At 37.3% G+C, this 27474-nt stretch overlaps 1 protein-coding gene across 4 annotated transcripts in view; it reads left to right on the top strand.

Moving 5' to 3' along the window:
* Window positions 1-27474, top strand: part of Bicd1 (BICD cargo adaptor 1) — a 230005-nt gene that overhangs the window by 156156 nt on the left and 46375 nt on the right. For 3 of the 4 annotated variants that reach the window (XM_077798934.1, XM_026412338.2, XM_026412336.2), the window contains exons 3-4: window positions 11940-12092; window positions 18620-19045. In XM_077798934.1, the coding sequence (XP_077655060.1) occupies window positions 11940-12092; window positions 18620-19045 (579 nt within the window). Of the gene's footprint in view, window positions 1-11939; window positions 12093-18586; window positions 19046-27474 lie in introns of all 4 variants that reach the window. The other variant, XM_026412337.2, reaches the window with a different exon arrangement.

Raw genomic sequence — 27474 nt, 5'->3', positions numbered from 1 at the left:
ATCTAAACAAAATAGGAAAATGGGCTGGAGATGTGGCTCAGTGGTCAAATGCTCCTGAGTTCAATCCCTGGTACCCCTCCAAAAATCTAGCATGGCAATGAGTATAACTGATTCATAAAAGACACTAAAAGGCCAGGGCATAGGTCAGTGGTAGAAAATTTGCTTAGCATGTGTGAGGCCCTGGGTGCTAATCCTTAGCACTGCAAAAATTAATGAATAGATGAGACCCTGAACATTGGAACTGGAAGGCATTGTTATTATTACATACTTATGTGCATTTCTCATATGTTCTTTGTGTGATAACCAGGATTCATGTTTAATATTCCTTCTTACCAATAATAGAAGGAATTTTTATGATTACTGCAAGAAGAAATCTTTTTAATATTGATTAAAATAGTGCTCTAAGTATGCAGCCACCCAAAGGGCAATGCAAATAAAGAGGATGTTCTTTCCACAGCTACCCTCTTAGGTTGATCCTGCTCCCTGGGGAAGCTGATCGGAAAGGAAGGGGGGTGCATCCCCCTCCTGGGCCACCGTCGCCCCTTTCTCTCCTGCTTTATTATTCTTGCTCTCATTGTTTTCATTGGGAGTTTTTAGTAGAGCTCAACACCATCTTATGCTAGGAAGAAAAAAAAAATGCACAAGGTGAACCGCGTGGTGAATGGTGCAAAGAAACAGCTACGGTTGTTTGATTTATTGTGGAATTAAAAAACCTTCCCCACGGATTGTGATCTTCAGCAATTCAAAAAGCAAGGATTTCTTTAGTGATATAAATAGGACTCATTTTCTTTCCCTGGGCCCAGTGCCTGTTTTATTGCTAGTGATTCTTCCACATTAACTGGTCTGCTAGTCCCAAGCTCTTCCTTTTCCTTAATTAGCACTGCAAGTTTTCATTAGTTGTTTTTTCATTAGTTGTTTTATGAGTTATTTGTTAGTAATCCTCATTAACTTTGCTGTGGTCTTAAATTTGTCTTGACATTTACTGTTTTACAAAGATTTTATGGTTAATTTCCAGTATATACAAGCCAGGTTTCTGGCCATTACTTTTTTTTTTTTTTTTTTTTTTTTTTTTTGCAATGTATGTATTCTCATTTACAGAACCTCTAATATCTTAACATTTTTCTTTACAATTTTATATAGGTGACCGGCATGCAATTTATTGGGCTTCCTAATATTGTTATACATATTAAATAAGGAAAAGTAAATAAATGTCTATCACTCACTCAGGTAATGATAGATCTTTTAAGATACAGAAAACAATTAGGATTTCATGTTTCTGCAAATACAACAATTCAATAAAATATTGTAATTTAACTCACAGCTAAATTAGAGAAACTCTACTGTTTTTTATTCTATATTTAATTGAGTACATATGTTGCAAAAGCATATGTCCAAAGAGCATGAAATCATGTTTCTGCCTCCAAGAAGCTCCACAGTATATTGAAGAGGAATTATAACAAATCTTGCTTGTTATTTCACAGATTTGGGTATATTTTATTTCAAAGTGCATTGTTCTCCCTTTTGTGTCTCCCTCTAAAATAAGACAAAGATCCATCATCTATGCAATAACATATATTTTCAAATTTGTGTTTAATCCTTCCTTTACCTGTGTTATTATTCCATGATTACCAGGAACTAGGGACATAGCCATGAACAAAATAGAAACAGTCCATTATATTCAGAAGCAAAAAGAAATGTAATCATCTAATGTAAAATGCATAAAAATTAGTAAATAGCTAATTTCAAATAATGACTAGTGTTATTCCTTCAACAATTATTATTTTTTTTAGTGCATACTGTGTGCTAAATATTGATCCATAGAGTGATCCATGTAGGGTGATTGGGGGTGGGACTGTTTAGTAGCTGTTCAGGGAAGGCCGCTGTGGGGAGAGGACATTCGAACTGTGACATGAATGGACAAGAAGCAGCATTAAGTGTGTCTTAACAGAGGTTCTGGAAGTTTGTAGCTAGAATTTGAGAGGCCTCTAAACTTGGGTGGGAAAATAATTGTTTATTTTCATTAAATTCAGACTGAAATTTGGCATTTTCTTGCTTTTGAATGTAGGCAACGAACCCCAGTGGTATTAGCAGCTCCTGGTACTTTTGTAATCAGTAGAAAGTAATTAGATTTTGCTGGTATCTTGCAATGTCATTGCTTCAAACTTATAGTATTTCTTAGATCTGCCACAAAATCTGATTATACATTGTGTTTATAAAGAAGCTCATGTATCACTGTACCAGTTATGAATTATTGTATAATAAATGACCCCCAAATTTAGGTTAGGGTTGAAACAATAACCCATAATTCTGTGGTGAGCAGTTTGGGCCGTGCTCAGCTGGAAAGTTCTTAGAGACTTGGCTGGGTTCATTAGCGTGGCTGCAGTCATCGGCAGCTCACTAAGGCCAAGCAGTCCAAGGCCTGGCAGCTGTGCTGACCATGGCTGGGCCCATGGCCCTGTGTGCTAACCTGGGCTTCCTCTCCTGGCAGCAAAGTTCGACTAGGACAAGAACATGGACTGTGAGACCCTGGAGGCCTGGATCCAGAAGTCTCACAGGACTTCCTCTGTGTCGTGTGGGTCAAAGCCAGTCAGAAAGCCTGTTCAGACTCGCTTTGAAAAGAGACTCCACAGGTTGTCTTCGGGGAAGTGTAACCAATCAGGCCATTATTATACTGATCTACCCAGCTACCATATCATAACTTTTTAAATTATTGTAAATATTTTAACATAGCCAGTGTCTTTTGTTATCTTGACTTTCATGACCTTTAAAGTAATGTTCCAAGAAGAGGTTCAGAGGCTTTACCACATTGTCAAAGAGGACAGGGCTAAGATGAGCCTGAAAGCCCGTGGTCTGAAGGCAGAGTGAAGAAAGCTGAAGGCAGCAGCCAAGTGGGCATGTCCAGCAGGTGGAGGAACAGAAGGAAAGGTCTAGGGCCAGAGCTGAGTGCCCAGGGGCAGAGCAGTAGAGGGAGAGGCAGGCCAGGCCTTGTGGCAGAGGGCCTCCCCGGAGCAGGAAAAGTAGGCCTTGTGTGTAAATTGTATTTTATGACCTTTGGGGGTTGTTGCTAACCCTTTTGTATGATCTTACCTGAATTAAGTGTGTTCTTTTTGCTATTCTATTCATCTATTATATGATATCAGAGTTTTGCTTGTATTGGATGCTTGAGCAGTAGCTTTCCAAAGCTGGGAAAACCACATTCTCACAGGATTATATGCCACTATTTACTGTTTCATAAACCTGGTCAAATGTGCTTGAGATAGTCTCCTGTAGCAAGGTTAGAAGCAGAAGTCTGTCTTTTAGTTTTTTAGAAAATTTGTAGAAGCCATTCATCAGGTTCTTTTAAGTTGGCAAACTATCTTCATAACACTTCTGGGCTGCAGTAACTCATTGCTTACAGCAGAGCAGAATCCCTATCAGAGGTCATTGATGCAGAGAGTGAGGCTCAAAAGGAGGGATTAAGCTGAAGTCAACTAGGGGAGCAGACATAGGCAAATTTTTAAGAAGTCTAAGAAGCGACTGGTAGAATTATTAATTTATCATAATGAGAACTAATGAGAGAGGACCCAGACGTCTGAAGCAGTCCAACTGACCAGGAGCTCAGATTGCTCATACACACGTGATAGGACACATGGTAAGCTGAATGCAGGTTTCCAGGACAACCCATTGGTTGGTATAGCCTCAGGATTGATCATTACATTCCACAGAAGATTACAGTGAATTGATGAGGTCTGTATACTTCCGGGAAATTCCTTAAAATCTAGTTTTTATGATGACAAGATATGGAATAGATCAAAATCTGATGCCAAAAGGGCCTTGGCCCTGCCCAAATTACCATTTATGTTCTCTTGACACCAAGGCAGATGTTTTGCAAACTCTCTTATTTACGTTCTCTTGACACCAAGGCAGATGTTTTGCAAACTCTCTTATCATAGTACAGAGCATGACTGTCCATGACACACTCTCTGTCCTCGACCAAAATTTAGTGAAGCTTCACTGACTCCTCTTTTAGCCTAGGTCTCAGCCCTGCCCTCCCTTCTTGTCTTTGGCCTGCCAGTCAGTTGTCACAAAGAGTCCTGCTAAGTTAGCCCCTGACCTTGATAACCTGATTACCCTTCATATCCAACCAAGTTCTTCATCCCCTACCTTTTTGATGCCTTGGTCCTTGAACTGCCATCAGCAGGAGTTCTATTGGTCCAGCTTAGCAAGAGCCCTCCTACCATCCTTGTCTCCTTTTAGTCATTTTCCATCTGCTGACCCCCTCACCATGATCCTTAGCTCTAAGTCCCCACTTCCCCTTGCTATATTCACAGTTGAGCCACTCTCTCCTCCTTTCAGCTGCAGTGGTCTCCGATAAAGTCTTCCTTGCTAATTTAATAAAGATCAGAATAATTTTTCCTTTGTCATCTGTCTCCTCGTTTGAGTCAACAATGCTTCATCCTCCCAAGACTCTGAGCTAACAACCTCTGTACAGAGAATGCAGTACCTGCCTTAGAATGACCTTTTCATTAGCCAGCACACAATCCATGATTTTGGAGCTGAGATTTCTGTTTGCATGTGAAAAAATTATGAGTTTATGATTTGCTGTTTTCACATAAGCATAGAAGAACCAGGGAGAGCTGTACTGAGAAACAGAGTCAGTAGAAAAAAAATCACCATGTTCAGACAGAGAGGTGCTTATAAAAACCAAAGTCAAAGGGGCTACTCAAAATCAAGATCTGTAGAAAATGAAGCTAGATAAGGGGCATTGGTAAGTATACACAGGAAAATCAGCAATTCTCTTAAGGTTTGACCTTCTGCTAGGAACAGAGATCTTTTAAATCTTTGTAGTGCTTGCAGATGTCACTCCTCTTCCTGCAAAGATAATATTATGCCAACTTCTGTCACCAATTAGTTTTGCATGTGCGGTCACTTCTTAGGGAGCCCCAACAAACTACTATAAACTAGTGGCTTCAAACAGTGGAAATTTGGGGCTGGGATTGTGGCTCAATGGTGGAGCGCTCACCTAGCATGTGCAAGGCCCTGGGTTCAATCCTCAGCACCCCATAAAAATAAATAAAACAAAGGTATTGTGTCCAACTACAACTAAAGAATAGATGATTTAAAAAAAAAAAAAACCAGCAGAAATTTATTGTCTCACAGTTTGTTCTGGAGCTGGAAGTCTGAGATTAAGGTATCAGCAAGGTAGAGCTCCCTCTGTTGGCTCCTGGGGCCACCTTCCTTTCTCCCTTCCTAGCACTGGTGTGCTGGTGGCCTTGTGGTTCCTTGGCTGTAAAGGACTGACTCCGGTCTCTGCCTGTGATCATGAGCTGTCTTTTTCCTTGTGTGTCTTCACGTAGTCTGCCTCTGGCTTCTGTGGCCCATGTTCCTTTTTTTTTTATAAGGCTATCAGTCTATTGGATTGGGCCAACCCTGATATCCTCATTTTAACCTTCCCTGTTGTAAAGACTCTAGGAGTCAGGACATATCTGTTTTGGAAAGACCAACCCACATAGCATGTTCTTGAACTTTTAAAAAATATTCTTCCACATTTTTTATTCATACATTATAGTTGTATATATTGGTGGGATTTGTTGTGACATATTAGTACGTGCACACAGTATAACATTATAATTTGGCCAGTTTCAGTCCCCAGCATTTCCTGCCTCCCACCTGTTGGTTCCTTTCCTCTACTGATCTCCCTTTGATTTTTTCATAAGATTCCTGCCCCCATTCACAACTTTCTTTTCCTTTTGCCTTTCTAGCATCCACATATGAGAGCAAACGTATGACCCTTGATACTTCTGAGTTTGACTTTGTTCACTTAACCTAATGATTTCTAGTTCCACCCATTTTCCTACAAATTTCATTTTCCATCCATTTTCCCTACAAATGTCATAATTTCATTTTTCTTTATGACCGAATAAAATTCCACATTTTCTTTATCCATTTATTCATCAATGGACACCTAGGCTGGTCCTATAGTTTGTCTATTGCTTCAAATATGTGTGTGCATGTATCACTGTAGTAAGATGATTTTAATTTTTTAGGATTACATACCGAGAAGTGGTATAGCTGGGTCATATGGTGATTCCATGCCTAGTCTTTTAAGGAGCTTCCATACTGATTTCCATAGTGGTTGTACTAATTTACATTCCCACCAATAGTGTAAAAATATTTTTTCCTTTACATTTTCTCCAGCATTTATTTTTGTTTGTATTCTTGATGGCTGTCATTCTGACTGGCATGAGATGAAATCTCAGTGTAGTTTTTTTTTTTTTTGGCATTTCCCTAATTTCTAATGATGTTGAACATTTTTTAATGTATTTGTTGGCCATTTGTATTTCTTTTTTAAATAAGTCGTCTTTTTAATTAATTTGCCCATTTTATTAGTTGGGTTATTTGATTTTTTTGGTGTAAAGTTCCTTGAACTCTTTATATAGTCTAGATTTTAACCCTTATCAGAAGAGTAAGTCACAAAGATTTTCTTCCCTTCTGTAGGTTATCTCTTTACATTTCTAATTGTTTCCTTTGTTTTGCAGAAGCTTTTTAATTTGATGCCATCCCATTTATTAACTCTTGGCATTATTTTCTGAGCTTTCGAGGTCCCCTGGAGAAAGTCATAGCCTATGCCTAACATGTTGGAATGTTGACCCTACATTTTCTATGAGGAGTTGCATGGTTTCTGATCTAATTCCTAGGAGTTTGGTCTATTTTGAGTTGCTTTTTGTGCAGGGTATGAGATAAGGGTCTAGTTTCATTCTTCTACATATGGATAACTAGTTTTCCCAGCACCATTTGATAAAAAGGCTGTCTTGGGCTGGGGTTGTGGCTCAGCGGTAGAGCGCTTGCCTCGCACGTGCGAGACCCTGGGTTCCATCCTCAGCACCACATAAAAATAAATAAGTAAAATAAAGGTAGTGTGTCCAACGACAACTAAAAAATAATTTTTTTTTCTAAAGGCTGTCTTCTCCAATGTATGTTTTTGGCACCTTTGTCAAGGAACAGATGACAATAGATCTGTGGGTTTGTCTGTGTGTCTTCTATTTTGTGCCATTGGTCTATGTGTCTGTTTTTATGCCAGTACCATGCAGTTTTTGTTATTATAGCTCTATGGTATAATTTAAAGACAGGTGTTGTGATGCCTCCTAAAGACAGGTATTGTGATGCCTCCAGCATTGCTTTTTTGGGCTTTGAATTATTCTGCAGTTTTATTCTTCAAAATGAATTTGAGGACTGTTTTTTTCTGGTTCTGTAAACAATGTCACTGGTTTTTGATGGGGATTGCATTGAATCTGTGTATTGCTTTTGGTAGTATGTTAACAATATTAACTCTGCCTATCCATTAACATGGAGGTCTCTCTCATGACTGAGATATTATTCAATTCTTTCAAAACATTTCAATTGTTTGATTTCTACAGTTTTTATTGTAGAGGTCTTTCCCTCCTTGGTTAAATTCATTCCTAGGTATTTTATTTATTTATTTATTGAGGCTATTGTGGATAGAATTGTTTTCCTGATTTCTTTCTCAGCAGATTTGTTGTTGGTATATTTCTTTCTCAGCAGATTTGTTGTTGGTATATAGGAAAGCTATTGATTTTTTAAAATCTTGACTTTGTTACTCTGCCAAATTTGTTTATTAGCTCTAGCAGTCTTTTGGTGGAATTCTTTAGATATTCTATGTATAGGATCATATCATTGCAAACAGTAATAACTTGACATCTTCCTTTTTTATTTTTATCCCATTTATTGTCTTCTCCTGCCTAATTGCTCTGGTTAGAACTTCTAGCACTATATTAAATAGTAGTGTTGAGAGTGGACACCTTTGTCTTGTCTCAGATTTTAAAGGAAATGCTTTCAGTTTTTCCCTATTTACTGTGAGGCTGGCTTTGGGTTTTCGTAGATGGCCTTTATGATGTTGAGGTAGGTTTCTTCTATACCTAGTTTCTTCAGTGTTTTTATCATGAATGGGTACAGAATTTTGTCACATTCCTTCTCTTCATCTATTGAGATTACTAAGTGATTTTTGTCCTTAATTCTGTTTATGTGATGAATTACATTTATTGATTTGCATATATTAAACCATCCTCACATCTCTTGGAATAAAACCAACTTGATCATTGTATATAATCTTATTAATATGTTGTTGAACATGATTTGTAATATTTTATTAAGTATTTTTATATCTAAGTTTATTAGTGATATTGGTCTGTAGTTTTCTTTCTTTGATGAATCTTTATCTGTTTTGAGTGTGTGAGAACAGTTTCATAGAGTGAATTTGGAAATGTTCCGTCCCTTTCTATTTCATGGAATAATTTGGGAGAATTGGCATTAGTCCTTCTTCAGGTTTTGTAGAATTCACTGAGAATCCATCTGGTCCTGGGCTTTTCTTTGTTCGAAGGTTGTTTTTTTTGTTTTTTTTTTTTAGTTGTAGATGGACAGAATGCCTTTATTTTATTTTATTTGTTTTATTTTTTTATGTGGTGTTGAGAATCAAACCCAGTGCCTCACACATGCTAGGCAACCGCTCTACCACTGAGCTACAACCCCAGCCCCTCGAAGGCGTTTTATTACTGCTGATATCTCATTACAAGTTATTGGTCTGTTTAATTTTTTTCTTTGTTTGTTTTTGTTTTTTGTTCTCTTGATTCAGTTTTGGCAGATTGTATTTGTCTAGAAATGTACCCATTTATTCTAGGTTTTACAATTTGTTGGAATATAAGTTTTCAAAATAGGCCCTAATGATCTGCTGGATTTCTGAGATATCTGTAGTGATTTCTTCTTTTTCATCTCTTAATTTCATTAATTTGATTTTCTCCCTTTTTTCTTTTGATTAGTTTGGCTAAGGGCTTATCCATCTTGTTTATCTTTTCAAAGCACCAACTCTTTGTTTCATTGATCCTTTGTGTTGTTATTTTTTATTCTCAAGGTCATTAATTTTAGCTCTGATCTTAATTATTTCCTTCCTTTGGACTTGGCTTGTTCTTCTTTTCCAAGGGCCTTGAGATGCATCATTAGGTTGTTTATTTGGGAATCTTTCTAAAGGAATGGGTTGAAGATGTCTTGAAAAGGCTTCTGAACTTTAAGGATCAATTGCTGATGAAAATGATTAGAAACATTTCCGAGCATGATGGACCAACTAAAAATGTGTTTATTGATTTTGTTGGGGACCTTGCAGCCCAGATCTCTAATGATGAAGAGGAAGTTTGTGATGAATGTTTGGGAACTCTTGCAAATTTGACCCATTACAGATTTAGATGGGAGTCAGCTCTTAAATAGTACCAGTTAGTTCCATACCTCAAGGATAAACGAAAACCAGGTGCTGCAGAAAATGACTTTGTTTTACAAGTGGTTATAATGATTAGAACTATATCTATGGATGACTCTTATACTACATTGCTAGCAAAATCTAGAATAATCCCTGCACACATCAAATTTCTAATTGCTTGACCTTAAGACAATGAGTTTGTATGTTGGTTTTCCACCAAGCCCTGAGAAATGTCATAATCAAGGGGACCCAGGCTTCAGCATATCTTGTAGACATCATGCATGATAAAAAAAAATAGTGAAATCTGAGAGGTCTGTAATATGCTATATATTGTAGTGGAATATGATGAAGAATGGGCTAAGAAATTTCAGAGCGAGAAGTTTTGCTGGCATAACTCTTAGTGGCTGGATATGGTATAGAGCCACCAGATGGACGAGAGTGAGCAGTACTTGTATGGTGATGATTGAATTGAGCATATGTCCATAACAGAGATATTCTTGAAAGACCTAACTATTTCTATAATTCAGATTGATTAATTCCCTCTAAAGGAGCCATGATTCCTTCAATGATTATCATGGAGATGTAGTTGGGCAGCATTCATTTCCTTGCAGTCTTGAAATGGATAGCATTGGCCAACCAGAGGGCATTCTTGGATACCCTGCCATAGTTTATGGATTCTCCCCTGATGAATCTTAGTAATAAGGCTGTTAGTCTCAGTAAAGTCATCTCTTTCCATGTGTATTCTCAGCTTAGAAGAAGTCTGTATGGATTGGGTTAATTCTGATCTTCCTAATAAAGCACAATACTATTATGGGTCTGTGTTTCTTCTTCCATATTATTAGCTGCAGATGAACTTCATCCCTTTCAGTTGATGCTACCATTGCTCCCTCATCCACCCACATCTTGATGCTGAAAAACATTTCCCATGAGACTCAGAAGTGAATGTAAAAAAGCTGCTAGATTAGAGAACAAACACTACATTATATACATTAAGTGAATAATTTAATTTCTATTAAAAAGATGCATGAAGTGCAAAAAAAATCCTTTTGTACATGTAATCATACAGTTTACTCTTTGCACCTGGCTTCTTTCAGTCAACAATATATTAATGAGATTCACTCATGTTGCAAATAACAACATTGTCAACCCTATATAATATTATATCAAGAGTTGGTAGATTGTGGCCCAGAGGCCAAATGTGGTCATGATTCATTTTTTACCTTATGGATATCAAAGTATTATAAAAGAAAATGTCTTTGCTTCCTACAGTACCTTTTAAAAATATGTGTAATATTTCTCTTTGTTTAAATAGGAAAATAATCTCATGGATCCTGAATTAAAAGAAAACATAACCCTCTTTCCATGATTATGAATATATTGCATGTATAAGTGTAAATACCCATTAGTGTAGATACCTATTATATATTTTGTACTAAAACATAGCTTATACTTGCACAAAGTTTTAGGGGGAAAATTAAATATTTTACTTAATTGTTTTATTTTTTAAAAAATGTTTATTTTTTTATTGTAGGTGGACACAATATCTTTTTTTTATTTTTATGTAGTGCTGAGGATTGAACCTAGCGCCTCATGCATGCTAGGCAAGTGTTCTACCTCTGAGCCACAACCCCAGCCCTTAATTGCTTTATTAATATCATGAATCTTTACACATAAGACCTGGCAATACATATTTGTTGTCAAAACTTTTGAAATGACTCAGAAGGATATAAGAATCAAAGTAATGGTCACCTCTGCTCATCCCTTTGGCTTGTCTAATCCAACCCCTTCTAAATAATCACTATTGACAGTTTTGCAGGGTATTCTTAAAAATATATTTATGACATGAAAGTGTTGTGGTGTGAGTGTGTGTGTGTACACTGTTTTTATTTTTTAACACACCTGAGATCCTAATATGCATACTAATCTATAACTTGCTTTCATATTTAATTATATATTATAACTATATTTCCATTTTTGCAAAATAGAATTCTTACTCATTCTTTCTCATTTTTTAAAATAATTTTGTAGTGTACAATGAATACATATTTCATCATTCCTCAAAATAGCAAAAATTAAACTATTTCTAATTCTTTGTGTAAGCATACATGAATTTTTCTTTTTGTTTACCTATATGAGAATATATTTAAGAATGATCTTTAGACATTGAATTGCTGAGTCACATATATGTGCTTTTAAACTTTTGACAGATAGGCAGGGCATAGTGATGCATGCCTATAGTCCCACCCACCTACATGGAAGGCTGAGGTGGGAGATTGCTTGAGCCTAGGAGTTTGAGACAGGCTTGGGTAACACATCAGGTCTCCATCTCAAAAAAAGGGGGGGAATGAGGGATGGTGGGTAAAAGACCGTGGAATGAGATGGACATCCCTACCCCAAGTACATGAATGCAGACACAAATAGTGTGGCTCTGCTTTGTGTACACTAGAGATATGAAAGATTGTGCTCTCTATGTGTAATATGAAGTGTAATGCATTCTACTGTCATATATAACAAATTAAAATTTAACAAATAAATTTAAAGAAATTAGATATCACTAAATTGCCATTCAGAAAAGGCAGTTGGCCATTTTGCCCCACGAGGCATTATTATTATTATTGACAGTAGAACTGTCTCTGTACTTTATGAAATCTAGAATAAGGAAGTTTTATATTGATTGTTTATTCTGTTGTTTCAGAACAATGAGATGGTGGAGCTACAGAGAATACGGATGAAGGATGAAATTCGAGAATATAAGTTCCGGGAGGCCCGGCTCCTTCAGGACTACACTGAACTAGAAGAAGAGAATATCACTTTGCAGAAACTAGTGTCCACGTTAAAGCAGAACCAGGTGAGATTTAAGAAGGTTTCTTTTAGATACACACAGATGGATCCACAGATTCTGACAACTCTAGTTCCATCACCTCTATTTCTTAGGGAGGAGCTTGTCAAATTTTTTTTTTATAATCCCTTAATCTTTTTATGTAATATTTATGTACTGAAATTTCTCAACTTTCCTATTTCAGCTACAATGTAGAAGGAAAAAAATACACCTATAAGGAGTATGATTTACAATAAAGCTTTACTAATAAAGATACAAAGGAGAATTTTGGTTGATTTTATTTCAGCAGTTAAGTTAAGCCCATTACAGTAAACTAAATCTGACAACTTCCAGTTAAAAGCCTGGGTCTGTAAGCTATTCATTCTACAAGCTTAAGGTCTCCCTACAATCACTTGTCTCATTCTTTTTGCTTCCTTCTTCCCTCCTTCCTTTTTCCCTCCCTCCCTCTCTCCTTTTTCTTAAAATTTATTTTTTAGTTTTAGGTGGACATAATATCTTTATTTTATTTTTATGTGGTGCTGAGGATCAAACCCAGTGCCTCACTCGTGCTAGGTGAGCACTCTACCATTGAGCCACAACACCAGCCCTCTCCTTTCCCTTTTTTGGTAAATTGCTTTTAAATCATAGAAGGAAAGGGATTATAAAGTATATACCAGCAGGAACAAAAGCATAAGAAATCAAGTGCCCGATTTCTTTTTCAGCTGTACCCTGTACCCTGATTCTAAAGATGTACATTTACATAATTATGTAATTTTTTTTCTGTAGTAAGGCTTACATGGCTTCCTTTTACTAATTGTTTTGCAACATGTTTTTGCATAGTTATTACTAATTGAATTCTCAAATCTGTAATATGAGAAGAATCCATTTATGAATACAGCTGTATCGAGTAGTTAAGTAAAGGCAACTTGGATATCCAAATTCTTTTTAAGGAGCTTCCTCAGCCATGACCTCTACTTTGGTCTATATGCTATCATAACCTCTCAGTTCAGGTGTGCCCAGCATTGTACTAGGCTGGAAAGGTACAAGAATTCATAAGGCATGATTCTTGACCTTGGTAAACTTGGAAAACAGCCAGTATATACTTTTAGAGTTAATGAGCTAGGGATTTAGCTCAGTAGTAGATCTCTTGCCTAGCTGATATGAGGCCCTGGGTTTGATCCCTAGCACTGGTGGGGGAAAAAAATGTTAAGAGGAAAAAAGAAAAATATGAATTGACACAATTAAAATTTGGTTTCTAATCATTGCCACTTAGCTTTGGAGTTGCTGGGGAAACAAGATGTCTACTGATGAGAACAGGGGGTAGATTCAGCCCATCAAAAAGGGTTGTCAGGAAATTCCCTGTGTTTTTACCTCTTTCCTTCCCCTTTGAGCACTGAACACCCCATGCACCAGAGGCCAGCAGACCCACATGTCACAGGAGAGTAGGGAGCTGAAGCTCCAAACCTCCATTCTTGTGTCCCAGCAAAAGAAAATTTAAAGAATTTAAAGAAAAGCCATGCAAAAGAATTTTATTCTAGTGAAAGTAAAGTTAGGTTGAAGCAGAGAGCACTCTCAAGAGGGTGGGTCCTTTCTGAGCAGAGAGTGACAAAGGAAACAGTGTGGCTTCCAAATTTATTGCTGTTACATATTTGCCTTGGGAACTGGGGTTCACCTTCCGCACTCTTCCGCAGTCATGTGTTGAGCTCCTCCTTTGTGTTGGACAGTGGAGTCTTTGACCCTAGTTGGTCCTCTCCAGACCTGTCATGGTGGCCTCCTATTCAGAGTGGCTTCATTTACAAGTCAGTCCTATGTTAATGTAGGGACTGGGTTCGGTGGCCAAACTACCTTAGTGCACTTGTGTCATTAAAGAAATTTGTCTTTTGAAATATATTGAGAAACTTATGGCCACAAATCCTAACTTCACAATGACCCAAGTAGACCTTGTCAGGAGTTAGCCTCATTGATCTTTCTTTCTTGACCTGTTTGATTGGCTCCCTTTGTTTCCACCTATTTATTCTCAGGGTTTGTGCACCTGTTATTTTTGTATAGGTTACTTATTTGTTCATTTGCCTTAAAAACAATTTAAAGAAGCTGAGCACGAGAATGAACTCTTATAATCCCAGCAAATCGGGAAGCTGAGGCAGGAGGATCACAAGTTCGAGACTAGCCTCAGCAAGTTAGTGAGGCCTTAAGCAACTTGGTGTGACCCTGTCTCAAAATAAGAAGTGAAAAGGGCTGGAGATGTGGCTTAGTGGATTCAATCTCTGGTAACAAAAAAAAAAAAAAAGTAAAGAAAACTCATGACCATGCCATGCTATTGGTTTGCATTCTGCTGCTCATTACTATCTACTGCCTAACACAGGCATCCCAGGTCTTATTTTGGCTGGGGTAAATGAGCTTGCAGTGCAGAAATTAATACTTAGAGGAATTTTTTTAAATATGCTTCTCAGCTGGGTATGGTGGTGCATACCTAAAATCCCAGCTATTTGGAAGGCTGAGGCAGAGGATTAAAAGTTGAAAGCCAGCCTTAATAATTTAGTGAAACCTGGTCTCACAATAAAATTTTTTAAAAGGGCTGGGGATACAGCTCAGTGGTAGAGCGTTTATCTAGCATGTGCAAGGTCCTGGTTCAATCCCCAGAACCCTCAAAAAATACTTCTTAAAATGAGAAGGATTTTTTTTGTGTGTGTGAATGTGTGTGCGCGAGTGGGTGGGGACTTTGGGGTTCTTTTGTTTGTTTTTGGTGTAGTTTTGGTTTTTGTCACTGATGAAGAATGAAGAGAACTTTGCTTGAAGTACAAATATTTAAATTGCCTTTCCTTCCTCCCTTTTCTCTGCTCAGACAGGAACAGGAGCAGACAGCCTCCCTGTGGTCCTGTGTGGTGGGCTGATTCATCTCAGGGGTTAATGAGAGCCGGGATTAGGGGTCCTTGGGAGACTGCCAAGGTACCCTGCCTGTGTTCATTAACCTAGAAGCTGTTTCTAAGGGAATTCATTTTATGAATGTGGCTGATCACTGTTTACCATTTACCCAGACCCTTCTACCAGGAATTGAAACAGGGAAACTCGGGAGTTTTGAGGAAAATGTATACATCTCTTCAATTTTACTTTCTAGATGTCAGATGATAATTTCCCCAATTAAATGTTGAACCAATTCAAAATCATTTTCTGTACAAGCTGTTTGGGCTTATTCCCTGACACATGGGTACAAGGTAGCTCCAAGTCTGTCCCAGATAAGGAAATGCTGTGAGTTTTCCCCTACTATTGGCTTTTATTTAAAGCCATTAGCATCATAAATACTCTAATTAATGAATTGAGCATAATATTTTGTGTACAAATGCCACAGGTTTTTGTGAAGAGACAACTGGCATTCAATCACAAAATCAGTCTGAAACTTACTTTGTACTGATCCTCCCCCCACGCTGTGTACCCCAGCCTGGCTGCAGGTTTCTCCAGCAGCAAAGCTACTGCCATTGTAAGATGCTTGGTTCCAGGGGTTTTTCCCTTCTGAAGTTTTGTTTTTCTATTAGCTATTTATTGTTTTCTAAATAATATCTAAATAGCATGTCTTACTCCCTCTTTAAGCATCTATTCACAAATACTTGCTGAAAGACTGAGAAAACAGGTGTTCCTTTCTTAACCTTCCCATGGAACACATTAATTCGGGAGTATGGCTGGTGGCTAGGGACTGTCAAATTATCAGATGCTTTAGGCTAGGTAACAACTCCTTGGAATTTTGAAAAGTATATTTCAGTGACGGGTATAGCCCAGTAGTAGAGCATTTAACTTGTATGCACACAGGCCAGGAACACACACACACACACACACACACACACAAGTATATTTTATTTGCACGTCATCATGGCTGTTATATGCTATTTAAATGCTCATTTATGCATTTTCCCCATCAGGCAATTTATTCTCCCATCAAGTGTTCACAATCCTAAGTAATGTAGTTAATATGAAACACAGAAATTTCCTTTAGAGGACAATTATTGGTAGTATGCCATGAATTGATTTGTTATGTTTCCTTATATTTATTCAGATATATTTAGGGTAGAACAATTAGCATTCTATAATTATCATTATAAATAATAGACATATACCTCCTTGATTGACTCTTCTGAGTAATTCTATCACTGACATGTTGAAATTCTAATTACCTTTTTTTTCTTTAGAAATGTCTTTTATAGGGTTTTTTACATAATGTATTCCAGGTACCACACTGTGGTAAACACATTCTTTTTATTGAAATAACACTCTCCTTATTCATATATACACATAGCATTCTTGAAAACATCTTTTATTCATGTGCCTTACAGAGTTTATTATATGCTGTATAATGTGGTAAACATATTCTTTAATGAAATACCACTATGCTTATTCACATATGTATCTAGTATTCCTGGAAACTTCTTTTATATACGTGTCTTTACAGACCATGCCCCACAGTGCTCCAATGACCTTCTGTAACAACGAGTTTTGGTTTTCATTTCTCCCCATTGTATTTCCCAGTTTTAACTGGGCCCAAGGCTGCACAGAGTAAAAGCTACATGCTTCCAGCTCCCTTGCATTAAAGTGTATCATAGGGTCAGTACTGACCAATAGAATATGAGAAAAAGCAATATGGGAACGATGGGATGTTTCTGGAAAGGCAGAGGGTGTGCCCCTTACTTACTTCAGCCCACTGCCAGGCACAGGATCAAGATGGCAAGCCAGCTTGGCTCATGGACCAAGTACAAGTCAGGGTAACAAGAGTGGAGGAGCCTGGTCCCTGGTAACCTCCTGGAGCAGAGATTCCCCACTGGTCTTGACAGTCTGCCTCCATACTGTTACATGAGAGGAAAACTTTCATCTCCACTGAGACAGTCTCCTGTAGGTCTCTGCTACATCAGCCAAACCTGCATCCCCACCAAACCCGTATTCTAACATTTGCAAGATAAGTGATCACACCAAGATTATGTGAGGGGGATAAAAATACATGAAAAGTAGTGGTTTATGATCTCTCTCTCTTTTTTTTTATTAGTTGTTCAAAACATTACAAAGCTCTTGACATATCATATTTCATACATTAGAATCAAGTGGGTTATGAACTCTCATTTTTACCCCAAATACAGATTGCAATTCTTAAAATCTTTTTTAAAATTTAAGTTCAAACTAATAAATACCAAAATTAAATATAAAGCCAAACAGTTTATTTGAGCATCCAATAGCAGGATGTCTTTGTTTTTCTAGTTTATTTTTTCACTCACGGTTATTCAGCAAATGCTTATTGAAGAGCAGAATTTTGTTTTAAACACTGTGAGGGAACATTGAAGCACTATGAGGGACACCTTAGTGAATAAAAAATCCTTTCTCCAGGCGGATTTCAAGGTAGTTGTAGAAATAAAATGTTTATGGAATGGTGACATGTGACAAGTGCCAAGGAAACAGTCCCAGGAAGGCCCAGCAGCTCAGAAGAGAGATCTCTGTCACCTGTGGGTTTTCATGGCCAGGAAGTCGTCTGAGCAGGCTCCCACTTGATTACAACTCAAAAGAATATTATATTGATAACACTATAGATATGTTTTGTTATTGAATAACTTGCCCCTTTTCTTTCAGATTTTTCTTTCTTTCTTTCTTTCTTTTTTTTTTTTTTTTTTTTGTACCAGGATTGAACCCAGGGGTGCTTAACCACCAAGCCACATCCCCAGCCCTTTTTCATATTTTATTTAGAGACAGGGTCTCGCTAAGTTGCTTAGGGCCCTACTAATTTGCTGAGGCTGGCTTTGAACCTGTGATCCTCCTGCCTCAGCCTCCTGAACTGCTGGAATAGCAGGCGCTCTTTCAGATTTGATCCTTAAGCCTATATAAACTTTCTTTGCTTTCTCATCTTAATCTCAAACATATCTTATTGAGATTTTTTTATTGTATTCTTTTAACTTAATTTATCCCTGGGTATAAAAGTTTCCTATTTATAAATAATGACATTTTTAAAAGTAACAGTGATGATGATAAAAATCTTTCCATGGATTGTATTTGGATAAATTATTAGCAAAAAAAAAAAATTCTGATTTATTAGGCAAACAATTTCCTCTTTTGACGATTGGATCCTATAAAAGAAATCCTAGAACAGTAGAAAACTTTTTCATCCTGCTAAGAATTAAATTATAGACTTATATAGATTTCTGTTACCAAAATAAATTAGAAAAAGCGACAATGTCATCATGCTATTAGATGCTAATTATATATAATTATGTGTGTGTGTGTGTGTGTGTGTTCATTACATATATAATTTCTAAGGAAATCATCCTCTGTTATCTTAAGGAAATACTGTTGCTTTTTATGATTTATTTCAAGCTGGGGGTATAGCTCAGGGGTAGGGTGCCTCCCTAACATGGATAAGGCCCTGGAGTCAATCCCTAGCATCTGGAAAAAAGAAATCAAGTGTATGTGGTTCATTTTGTAGACGAATGTTGTCGTCTTTTTTAGTGATTAAGTCCACTAGAGCGCCTGGTGGCAGTTTTGTAAGACCCAACTTTTAGTTCTATGAATCTTCCTTGTCCTATCTAATTCAGGTGGAGTACGAGGGCCTGAAGCATGAGATCAAGCGGTTCGAGGAGGAGACGGTGCTGCTCAACAGCCAGCTGGAGGACGCCCTCCGGCTGAAGGAGATCGCCGAGCACCAGCTGGAGGAGGCGCTGGAGACGCTGAAGAACGAGAGGGAGCAGAAGAACAGCCTGCGCAAGGAGCTCTCCCAGTACATCACCCTCGGCGACAACCACATCAGCCTCTCGGTCGACGGCCTCAAGTTCACCGAGGACGGGGGCGAGCCCAACAACGACGACAAGATGAACGGGCACCTCCACGGGCCGCTGGTGAAACTGAACGGAGACTACCGGGCGCCCCCCCTGAGGAAGGGGGAGTCCCTGCACCCGGTCTCGGACCTGTTCAGTGAGCTGAACATCTCCGAGATTCAGAAGCTGAAGCAGCAGCTTATGCAGGTGAGAACCTTGCCTAGGGCTGAGAGGAGGGTCGATGGCACCCTGGTAGATGGCAGGTGGTGTGTGGTGGGATTTCAGATTCTGGTGTTTTATTTAGTTCCAGGCTGATTTTTTAAAATGTTGCTTCTTCAGGTAGAGATTAAAAGCACAGTCTTTTAGAAGGAGACGACAGAAGGGATGTTGAAAAGAAATCTCTTATTTGTATCATTTTAAGGAATGAAGTTCTTAATGTGGTACATCTACGCAATGGAATATTACTAAGCTATAAAGAAGAATGAAATTATGGCATTTTGCCGGTAAATGGTTTGAACAGGAGACTATCATGCTAAGTGAAAAAAATCAATTCCAGAAAACCAAAGGCCTAATGTTCTCTCTGATATGTGGAACGATGAGATGGGGAGTGGAGATTCACTGGATTAGGGGAGAGTGGGGGGAAGGGCGGGTAGATGGGAATAGGAAAGCCAGTAGAATGAATCGGACATAACTTTCCTAGGTTCATGTGTGTAACTCTACATCATGTGGCACTCAAATAAATTTCTTTGTTTTTTTTCTGAGAAAAAAACAGATTCTTAACCAACATTTCTAACAGAGAATCTAAAAGCTTTATACACAAGTGGAACAGAAGAAATTGCAGTTTTTTATCACAAGTAACTGTAGATCTAGTTTCCAGATTAATGGTGACATTTCCCAGGAGTACTTTAAGCTATAAAAAAACAACAAGGACTTTATGTATACAAATTGGCTAGGATACTATATCATTAAAAACACAGAACAGGTATAAATCTGAAACCAAAGGATTCTAGATATTCCAATATAAGCTAAACGTTGATTTTTTTAACATCTTCAAATTATATGTATCCAGAAGAGTCAGAGCCTTTATCTTATCTCACTATGATGGGACTTTCTTAGTTTTAGAGCCCTGCCCCCTAATCTTAATTCAATGCCATTGGAAATGTCTGTAGAACAAGGATACCGCCATAGCCTGGGGGTTTATTTGAAATTGCTGGGCCCATATTGATCTACTGAGCCAGGAATCTGGCTTGTTAGGTGGTTAAATTGGGGACTAATCTTCAGTCTCATGCCTCCAAGGTTCATCATGTATAGCTGATAAATTGAGGCTGTAAAGATTCTTGCAGTCATACAAACAGAAAAATGAAAACTTGATCTCCATTTGTATATTTGAATTGAAATGCATTCTGCTGTCATGTATAACAAATTAGAACAAATAAATTAATTAATTAAAATTACTAAAAGAAAAGACTCTAGCAATCACTTATTGTACAGCAAACAGAGCTTCAAATTTTCTTCTTCCAAAGAAATGAACAATGAAACTAGCAGAAATAAAGACTAGAGAGCCAATAAAATTAATTTGTTAATAGGTTTATTTTTAATACTGCATGCCCTTCACTTTACCACCCCATGCTGTGGCTGCTAAAAGACAGTTTGTTTTTGCAATATTTAATTTGAGTCAAGATAAGAGACCATGACCACTGGAAGAAAACCAGTTTTATACAGCATTTCTCCTGACACAAAATCCAGTTCTTTATGGGTAATATTTTTCCATATCTTTTTCTCAGTTTATACTAATACAAGTAGGTTGGTAGAAATAGAAAACATGTCTCTTCTTGAAAAAGTTGTACACGATACCTATTTTCATAAAAATGTGTGCCCTAAATTAAATAGCACCTACGATTAGTCTATTTTCTGAAAGTATCATGTTGATGGCTTTGGAATAAAAAGCCATTGTGAGTTGAGGCTTTTTGTTTCTTCATTGTATTTTGCTGGGGGGGGGGGGAGATAAGAGGAAGTGGGGCTTCAAGGCATAGGACAGCTCAGTAGTTTTTAACCAAGTCATTTATTGGGTTAAGGCTTAGAGCTGTTTTCACACTTGACCTTAAATGTAATCTGAATTGGGAAATATAAAGTCCAAAAAAGATGAGTAGTTTATCTTCTCATGAGTGATAGAGAAAGAGGACAAGTAAGTCTCAGCAGAGTGACATATGCATTTGGGACAGTTCCTCACTGTCTGAGACTGTCTCCCAAGTTAAGGAGGTTTAGCCTCTCTGGCCCAGCCTATTAAAGTGCCAGGTATATCTCTTTAGTCATGTGATAACCAAAAAATGCCCCACACATTTCAAGTGCCCTCAGCTGCTAGATGGGATTTATTCTTGGAGCTACAACATTTTACTTTTCCATTAAATGGGGAGTCAAAAGACTTCCTCATTCGATTGTTGTGAAGGTGTATGAGCTAGTTAATATGTGTAGATTGCTTAGAACAGAACCCAGTGCACAGTAAATAGTTATTGGAACTATTATTATTTCAACTCCATAGTGCCTTTAGTTTTTGAAGCACCTGATTTATTATTTAAGTATTCTTATTCTTGCTACTAGCATTAACTGTTGTTTTTGGACTATCAGCTCAAGAATTGTCACCTGGTACAAGACTGGTACGTGCAACTGAGTGGAAAATGAGAGTTAAGTCTCCTGATATGAAAAGGGATGTTCGTGTTGCAAAACATGAGGGTGAGAAAAATTCTGCAGGATACATCCTCCTTCCTTATCCCAGAGAGCTGTGTGCCTTCAAGTCTTTCATCAGCACTCAGTTAACATGGACAGTTCATAAAGATGTGGAGGGGCCCAGGAGGGCCTTGGATCACAAAGTTGGCTCCAAATTGAGTAATGAAAACCAGGCTCAGCACAGGAAGGACTTTGCAGCTTCCAGTCTCACACCAGCAACACTAACCTCTCAATTTTTTTTTTCAAAGTAACCATTTATCCTCTCATAATTAGCATGTGCTACCAGGGATGCCATATATGGATGGTAACAGGGGTGCTTTAGCACTGAGTTACATTCTCAGTCCCTTTAAATTTTGAGACAGGTTTTTGCTAAATTGCCCAGGTTGGCTTTGCAGTCCTTCTGCCTCAGCCTCCTGGGTTGCTGGGATTACAGGCATGTGCTACTATGCCCCGCCTTTTTTTCAAAACCGTATCAACTGTTTTAGGAATATTTTTCATTCAACATTTTTGGTATAAGGGCAACAGAGTGTATCTTCTCATAAATGATTTCTTTATAATCTGATTGTTTTTCCTTAGCTATCTACTCTTTTGGGTTTCATTCATATAAATAAATTATAAAATTATTATTTGATGTGAAGCTTGAAAATAATATGTCAATTCTGATCAACAGCAGTTCTGGTGGGCCATGAAACATACTGTGAGTTGTACTGTTCTAGGCGTTCTGAAGGGACTCCAATAAAATGCACTTAAGTATTGCTACCTAAAATACTTGAGGCCACATGTGTTTTGAAATTCAATTTTCAGACTATAGAAAGGTAACATGCAGCATAGGTCATGTGTATATTGTGTCATCCCCATCGTGGCCACATGTGGCACCCAACAATCACATAATATTAACGTTAAAATATTAATGTAAATGTACAAATATGTAACAACAAATCCCACCATTATGTCCATCTATAATGCACCAATAAAAATGTGGGAAAAAATTAATACTAATGTTAAAAATTAATGCTAAATGTAAAATGTTAAATGTTAGTATTAAAATTTGTGTAGTAAAGCATGCAAGTATTTATATGAAGAGAAAAAAATCAGGACCATTTTTTATATGAAAGGGCCTTCGATTGGTCGGGTGCAGTTTTGCTGCTCCACAGGAGTTTAGGGCTGTCATTATATTGCCACCAAACAAGTTATATATAACTTCTATTTCAAGCTTTTGGGACATTGAAATTGTAGCCAACGTAGGTGAAACTGGGGCTGCACCGTTAAGCAATTTTGTATGCCTCAGCACACTTGGGATGGGACAGTTGGTATTTTCATAGTCCCTTTGTCTCTTAGGATTTCTTTTGGCAGGAATAAAAACATTTCATCTGAGTGAAGTCTGTATGCCATCAAATCTAACACCTATGCTTAGTTACTACTGATCATGTCGAGGGGCACAGGCTGGGATATAACACCTTAAATGAGGTGATATGCAGCTTTTCAGACTATCTTCCTTGTGATTAAGAGCTCTTTTGATGGATAGGAGGAATAAGTTCAAGAGGTCTGCCGTACAATGTGGTGGCTATAATTGATAACAATGCATTTTATTCTTAAAAATTACCAAGAGAGTAGATTTTTTTTTTTGCAAATGATAAGTATGGGATGCAATATACATATATGTTAATTAGCTCAAAATTTAGCCATTTCACAATGTATCCACATTTCACAACATTCTGTTATACATGGAAAGTATGTACAATCTTTTATTTGTCAATTAAAATTAAATTTTTGTAAAAAAAAAAAAAAAAGAAGAAGAAGAACCTCTTTAAAGACAGCATACATAGGCCATACCCTGTTGGCCTTTTCTTGTCTTACAAGTCTCCATCTATACACATAAATTATGTTATCTCATTTATAGGTGTTTACTTAACCTGGTTGGGCAGGAGGGGACCTGTGCATCTTTCTGCCTTGAATGTCACGAATGCTGGGTAGTTGCTTTCTCTGAAGCTCCTTCACAAAGAGGGAAAGCAACACATTAGCAAAGCACTGGTCTCTTACCTTTTGTTAGAATTAGGAAAAAAGAAAACACAAAACCTGCTCTCCTTCTTTAAGAGGTTACACTGCCATCTGCTGGGAAATGATAATAAATAATAAAAATCTACAGGGACTACCGTTTAAATATTGCCTCCTTCTAGAATTGCACTGTATACAACCTGCACAGTTGTACTTTAAAGCCCTTGTAAAAATGCCAGGCCTCTTTTGTAGAATTGTGAAGAACAAATGGGATGGTAACTATGAAACTATGTGTCATTCATAAAACTGTAAGTTATTATTACTGTACTGGGAACTATCCGTCAGTTTTGAGGTGCCAAGGTCTCCACTACCATTTTATATAAACAGTGAATACAGAAACCATAAAATTATCGGAAAGGGTAGGTGGTGGTAAGCCTTGATTGAAATTAGGGGGTGCTTTTCTTCCCAGAGCAAATTGGTGTGAATATTTTACTGCTCTATGTCTTCTAAGATTATGGAATAAAGTACAGGAATATTTAAAAATTTAAATTTAGTTAATCAAGCTTTCATTTCACACAGAAACATATGCACAAAAAATATAAGAGAAGGCTGGGGATATAGCTCAGTTGGTAGAGTGCTTGCCTCACATGTGCAAGGCCCTGGGTTCAATCCCATGCACATATATATGAGACAGGGGTTTAGCTTGATGGTGCAGCTCTTACTTGTCTAGCATGTGTGAGGCCAAGATCAATCCCCAGCACTGCAAAAAAAAAAAAAAAAAAAGATAAGAATAATACAGTAGGAAAACATGTTTTGTTCATCTAGGGGTCCCTGTAAGCTTGACAATAGGCCTCTATAGTGAACAGCTCAATTAGCATCATCCCTTATTCACTAGAAGAAAATCTGAGGGTATTACTAGATAAATTATTTTGGCTTCTTGCTACCCTAAGGACCTTGCTCTTTCAAACAGATTATAATTGACATTTTCCAGTGACAGACCAGGACCTTAATTAGTTTTATTAGAAAGAAAATAAGTAGATCCTATCTGGAAAAACTAACTAAATTACTTCATCTATTTCAGGAATCCTCTGTGCTTGTGCTGAAATTTATGCCTTTAATTGGAAAAAAAAAAAAAAAACACTGTTTAACTTTACATCCACATGGAGTCTGAGCAGGAAAACAGGTTCAGTTTTTTTTAAATGAATTGATTTATTTCTTAGTATCATGTTGGATAATTTTACATGTAGTATGAGAAAACAACTATGTTCTATAAAACTGAAGTTAGTACATTTTGTTGAACCTCATAGATGTATTTGGGTCTATTCTGTTAAAGGCAGTTTTAATATTTTCTATAATGATCATAAGTTATAATAATAGCTTTCTATATGTCCAATAAAAGTTCAATTTTTATTTGCTTAATTGGCTGGTGCTTATAACCACCATAGGGGGAAGATCATGTCATCCCTGTTGTACAGATAGGGAAGGGATGAGGACACTGTATGTTGCATCATTTGTTCAAGGTCATAAATCTAGCAAGTGGAGCTGCACCACACAATCAGTTAAATATTATCTCTACTTGGCAAGAGCTTACTCCCTATGTATGGGATGAAGTTAATTAGAACACGTTTGGTCAGTTCCTAGTTCTTAAAACCTAAGAGACACTTTCCTAGTACAAGTTGAGCACTTAAGTGATTAAACTACTTTAGAGTTTGTATAAACTTCGTAGGGAAGCGCATTTCCCACAAGCCTTACTTTTTCTATTACATATCAGTAAACATAAGAAGAGCATCTGATAATCACAACCAGGGAAAGCCTCTGAGTAGTTTTTGTTGTTGCTGTTCGGTTTTGTGTTTGTTGTAGAACAGGGCTTATGGAGATACCATTCACAAAGCATAGAATCCATCTGTTTAAAGTGGTTGTTAGTTTATTCACCAAGTTGAGCAACCATCATTGAACAACCATAGTCAATTCTAGAACATTTTCATCACACCAAAAAGAAACCATGGGCTGAGTGTGGTGGTGCAGACTAGTAATCCCAGTGACCCAGGAGGCTGAGGCAGGAGGATCACAAGTTCAAGGCCAACCTCAGCAATTTAGCAAGACCTAGTCTCAAGATAAAAAATAAAAAGGGCTGGGGAGTAGCTCAATGGTAAAGTATCCCTGGGTTTAATCCATAGTACCAAAAAGAAAAAGAAAAGGAAGAAACCACGTATTTATTAACAGTCACTCTACATTTTCCCAGAAATCCCCAGCCCTAGGCAGCCGTTAATCTTTGAACTTCTTGTCTCTATAGATTTGTCTATTGTGAACATTTCCTATAAACGGAATCATATAATATATTGTCTTTTGTGACCGGCTTCTTAGCATTAACATTTTTCAAGCTTCATCCATGTTGTAACCTGTAACAGAACTTTATTCTTTTTTATTCCCAATAATATTCCATGGCATAGGTATATCACATTTTATTTGTCATTTATTAGTTGATGAACATTTGAGATGTTTCCAGTTTTGAGTTGTTATGAATAAATTATGCTGCTGTGAACATTCACCTATAAGCTTTGGGGTGCACATATGTTCTAATTCTATTGGATCGAGTTCTAGAAATTTCAGTGACATGGTAACTCTGTTCCACCTTCCAAGGAGCTGCCAGACTATTTTTCTAAGTGGCTGCCCCATTTTATAAACCCTTATGAGGGCTTTGATTCCTCCGCCTCCTTGCCAGCACTTGTTACTATCTGCCCTTTTAATTGTAGCCATCCTAGCAGATGTGAAGTGCAATTTCATCAAGGTTTTGATTTGCATTTCCTTTTTTTTTTTTGTCAATGGACCTTTATTTTATTTATTTTTATGTGGTACTGAGAACAAAACCCAGTGGCTCACACATGGTAGGCAAGCACTCAACCACTGAGCTACAACCCCAGGCCCCTTAATTTGCATTTCTTTGAGGACTAATTATGTGAATTTTTTCTTGTGTTTCTTGGTCATATGTAAATTTTTTTATCTATTAACTTCCTTTGCCCATTTTTTGATTGAGTGATTTCTTTTTATTATTTAGTTGTAGGAGTTTTTTTTAAATATATCCTGGATGCAAATTTATTATCAGATATAGGATTTTCAAACATTTTTTCCTATACTTTGGATTGTCTTTTCACCTTGGTAGTGTTCTGTGATGCACAAAATTTTAAAAAATAAATATATATATTTTTATTTATTTAAAAAATATATATTACATAGATATGTAATATCTATGTTATATATATATATATATATATATGTATTTTTTTTTTAAAGAGAGAGAACTTTTAATATTTATTTTTTAGTTCTCGGCGGACATAACATCTTTGTTTGTATGTGGTGCTGAGGATCGAACCCGGGCCGCACGCATGCCAGGCGAGTGCGATACCGCTTGAGCCACATCCCCAGCCCTATATATGTAATTTTTAAGTTGTAGATGGACACGTTTCCTTCATTTATCCAGGCAACATCTATTGAAAAACTGGTCTTTTCTTTCCTTACTGAGTTGTCTTGACACCTCAGTTTATCAGATATGATAAATAAACTGATAAATCAGTTTATTCCAGATACGAGTGTATGTCTCTTCCATTGATCTACATATTCACTTTTATGTTAGTATCACACTACCTTTTTATTGCGTTGTAGCAAGCTTTGCAATTTCCTTTTTTTTTTTTTTTCTTTTCTTTTTGTGGTACTGGGGATTAAACCCAGGAACACTGCACCACTGAAGCTGTATGCCCCATCCTTTTTAAATTTTGAGACAAAGTCTTGCTAAGTTGCCCAGGCTGGCCTCAGACTCTTGATCCTCCTGCCTCAGCCTCCTGAGTAGCTGGAATTACATTTGTGCACCACCATCCCCAACCTTCTTTGTCCTTTTCTAAAAACTATTTTCAAGATCATTT

Source organism: Urocitellus parryii, chromosome 5 (genome assembly GCF_045843805.1).
Source record: "Urocitellus parryii isolate mUroPar1 chromosome 5, mUroPar1.hap1, whole genome shotgun sequence".
NCBI lineage: Eukaryota > Metazoa > Chordata > Mammalia > Rodentia > Sciuridae > Urocitellus > Urocitellus parryii.
This window is presented reverse-complemented; position numbering and strand designations above follow the sequence as displayed.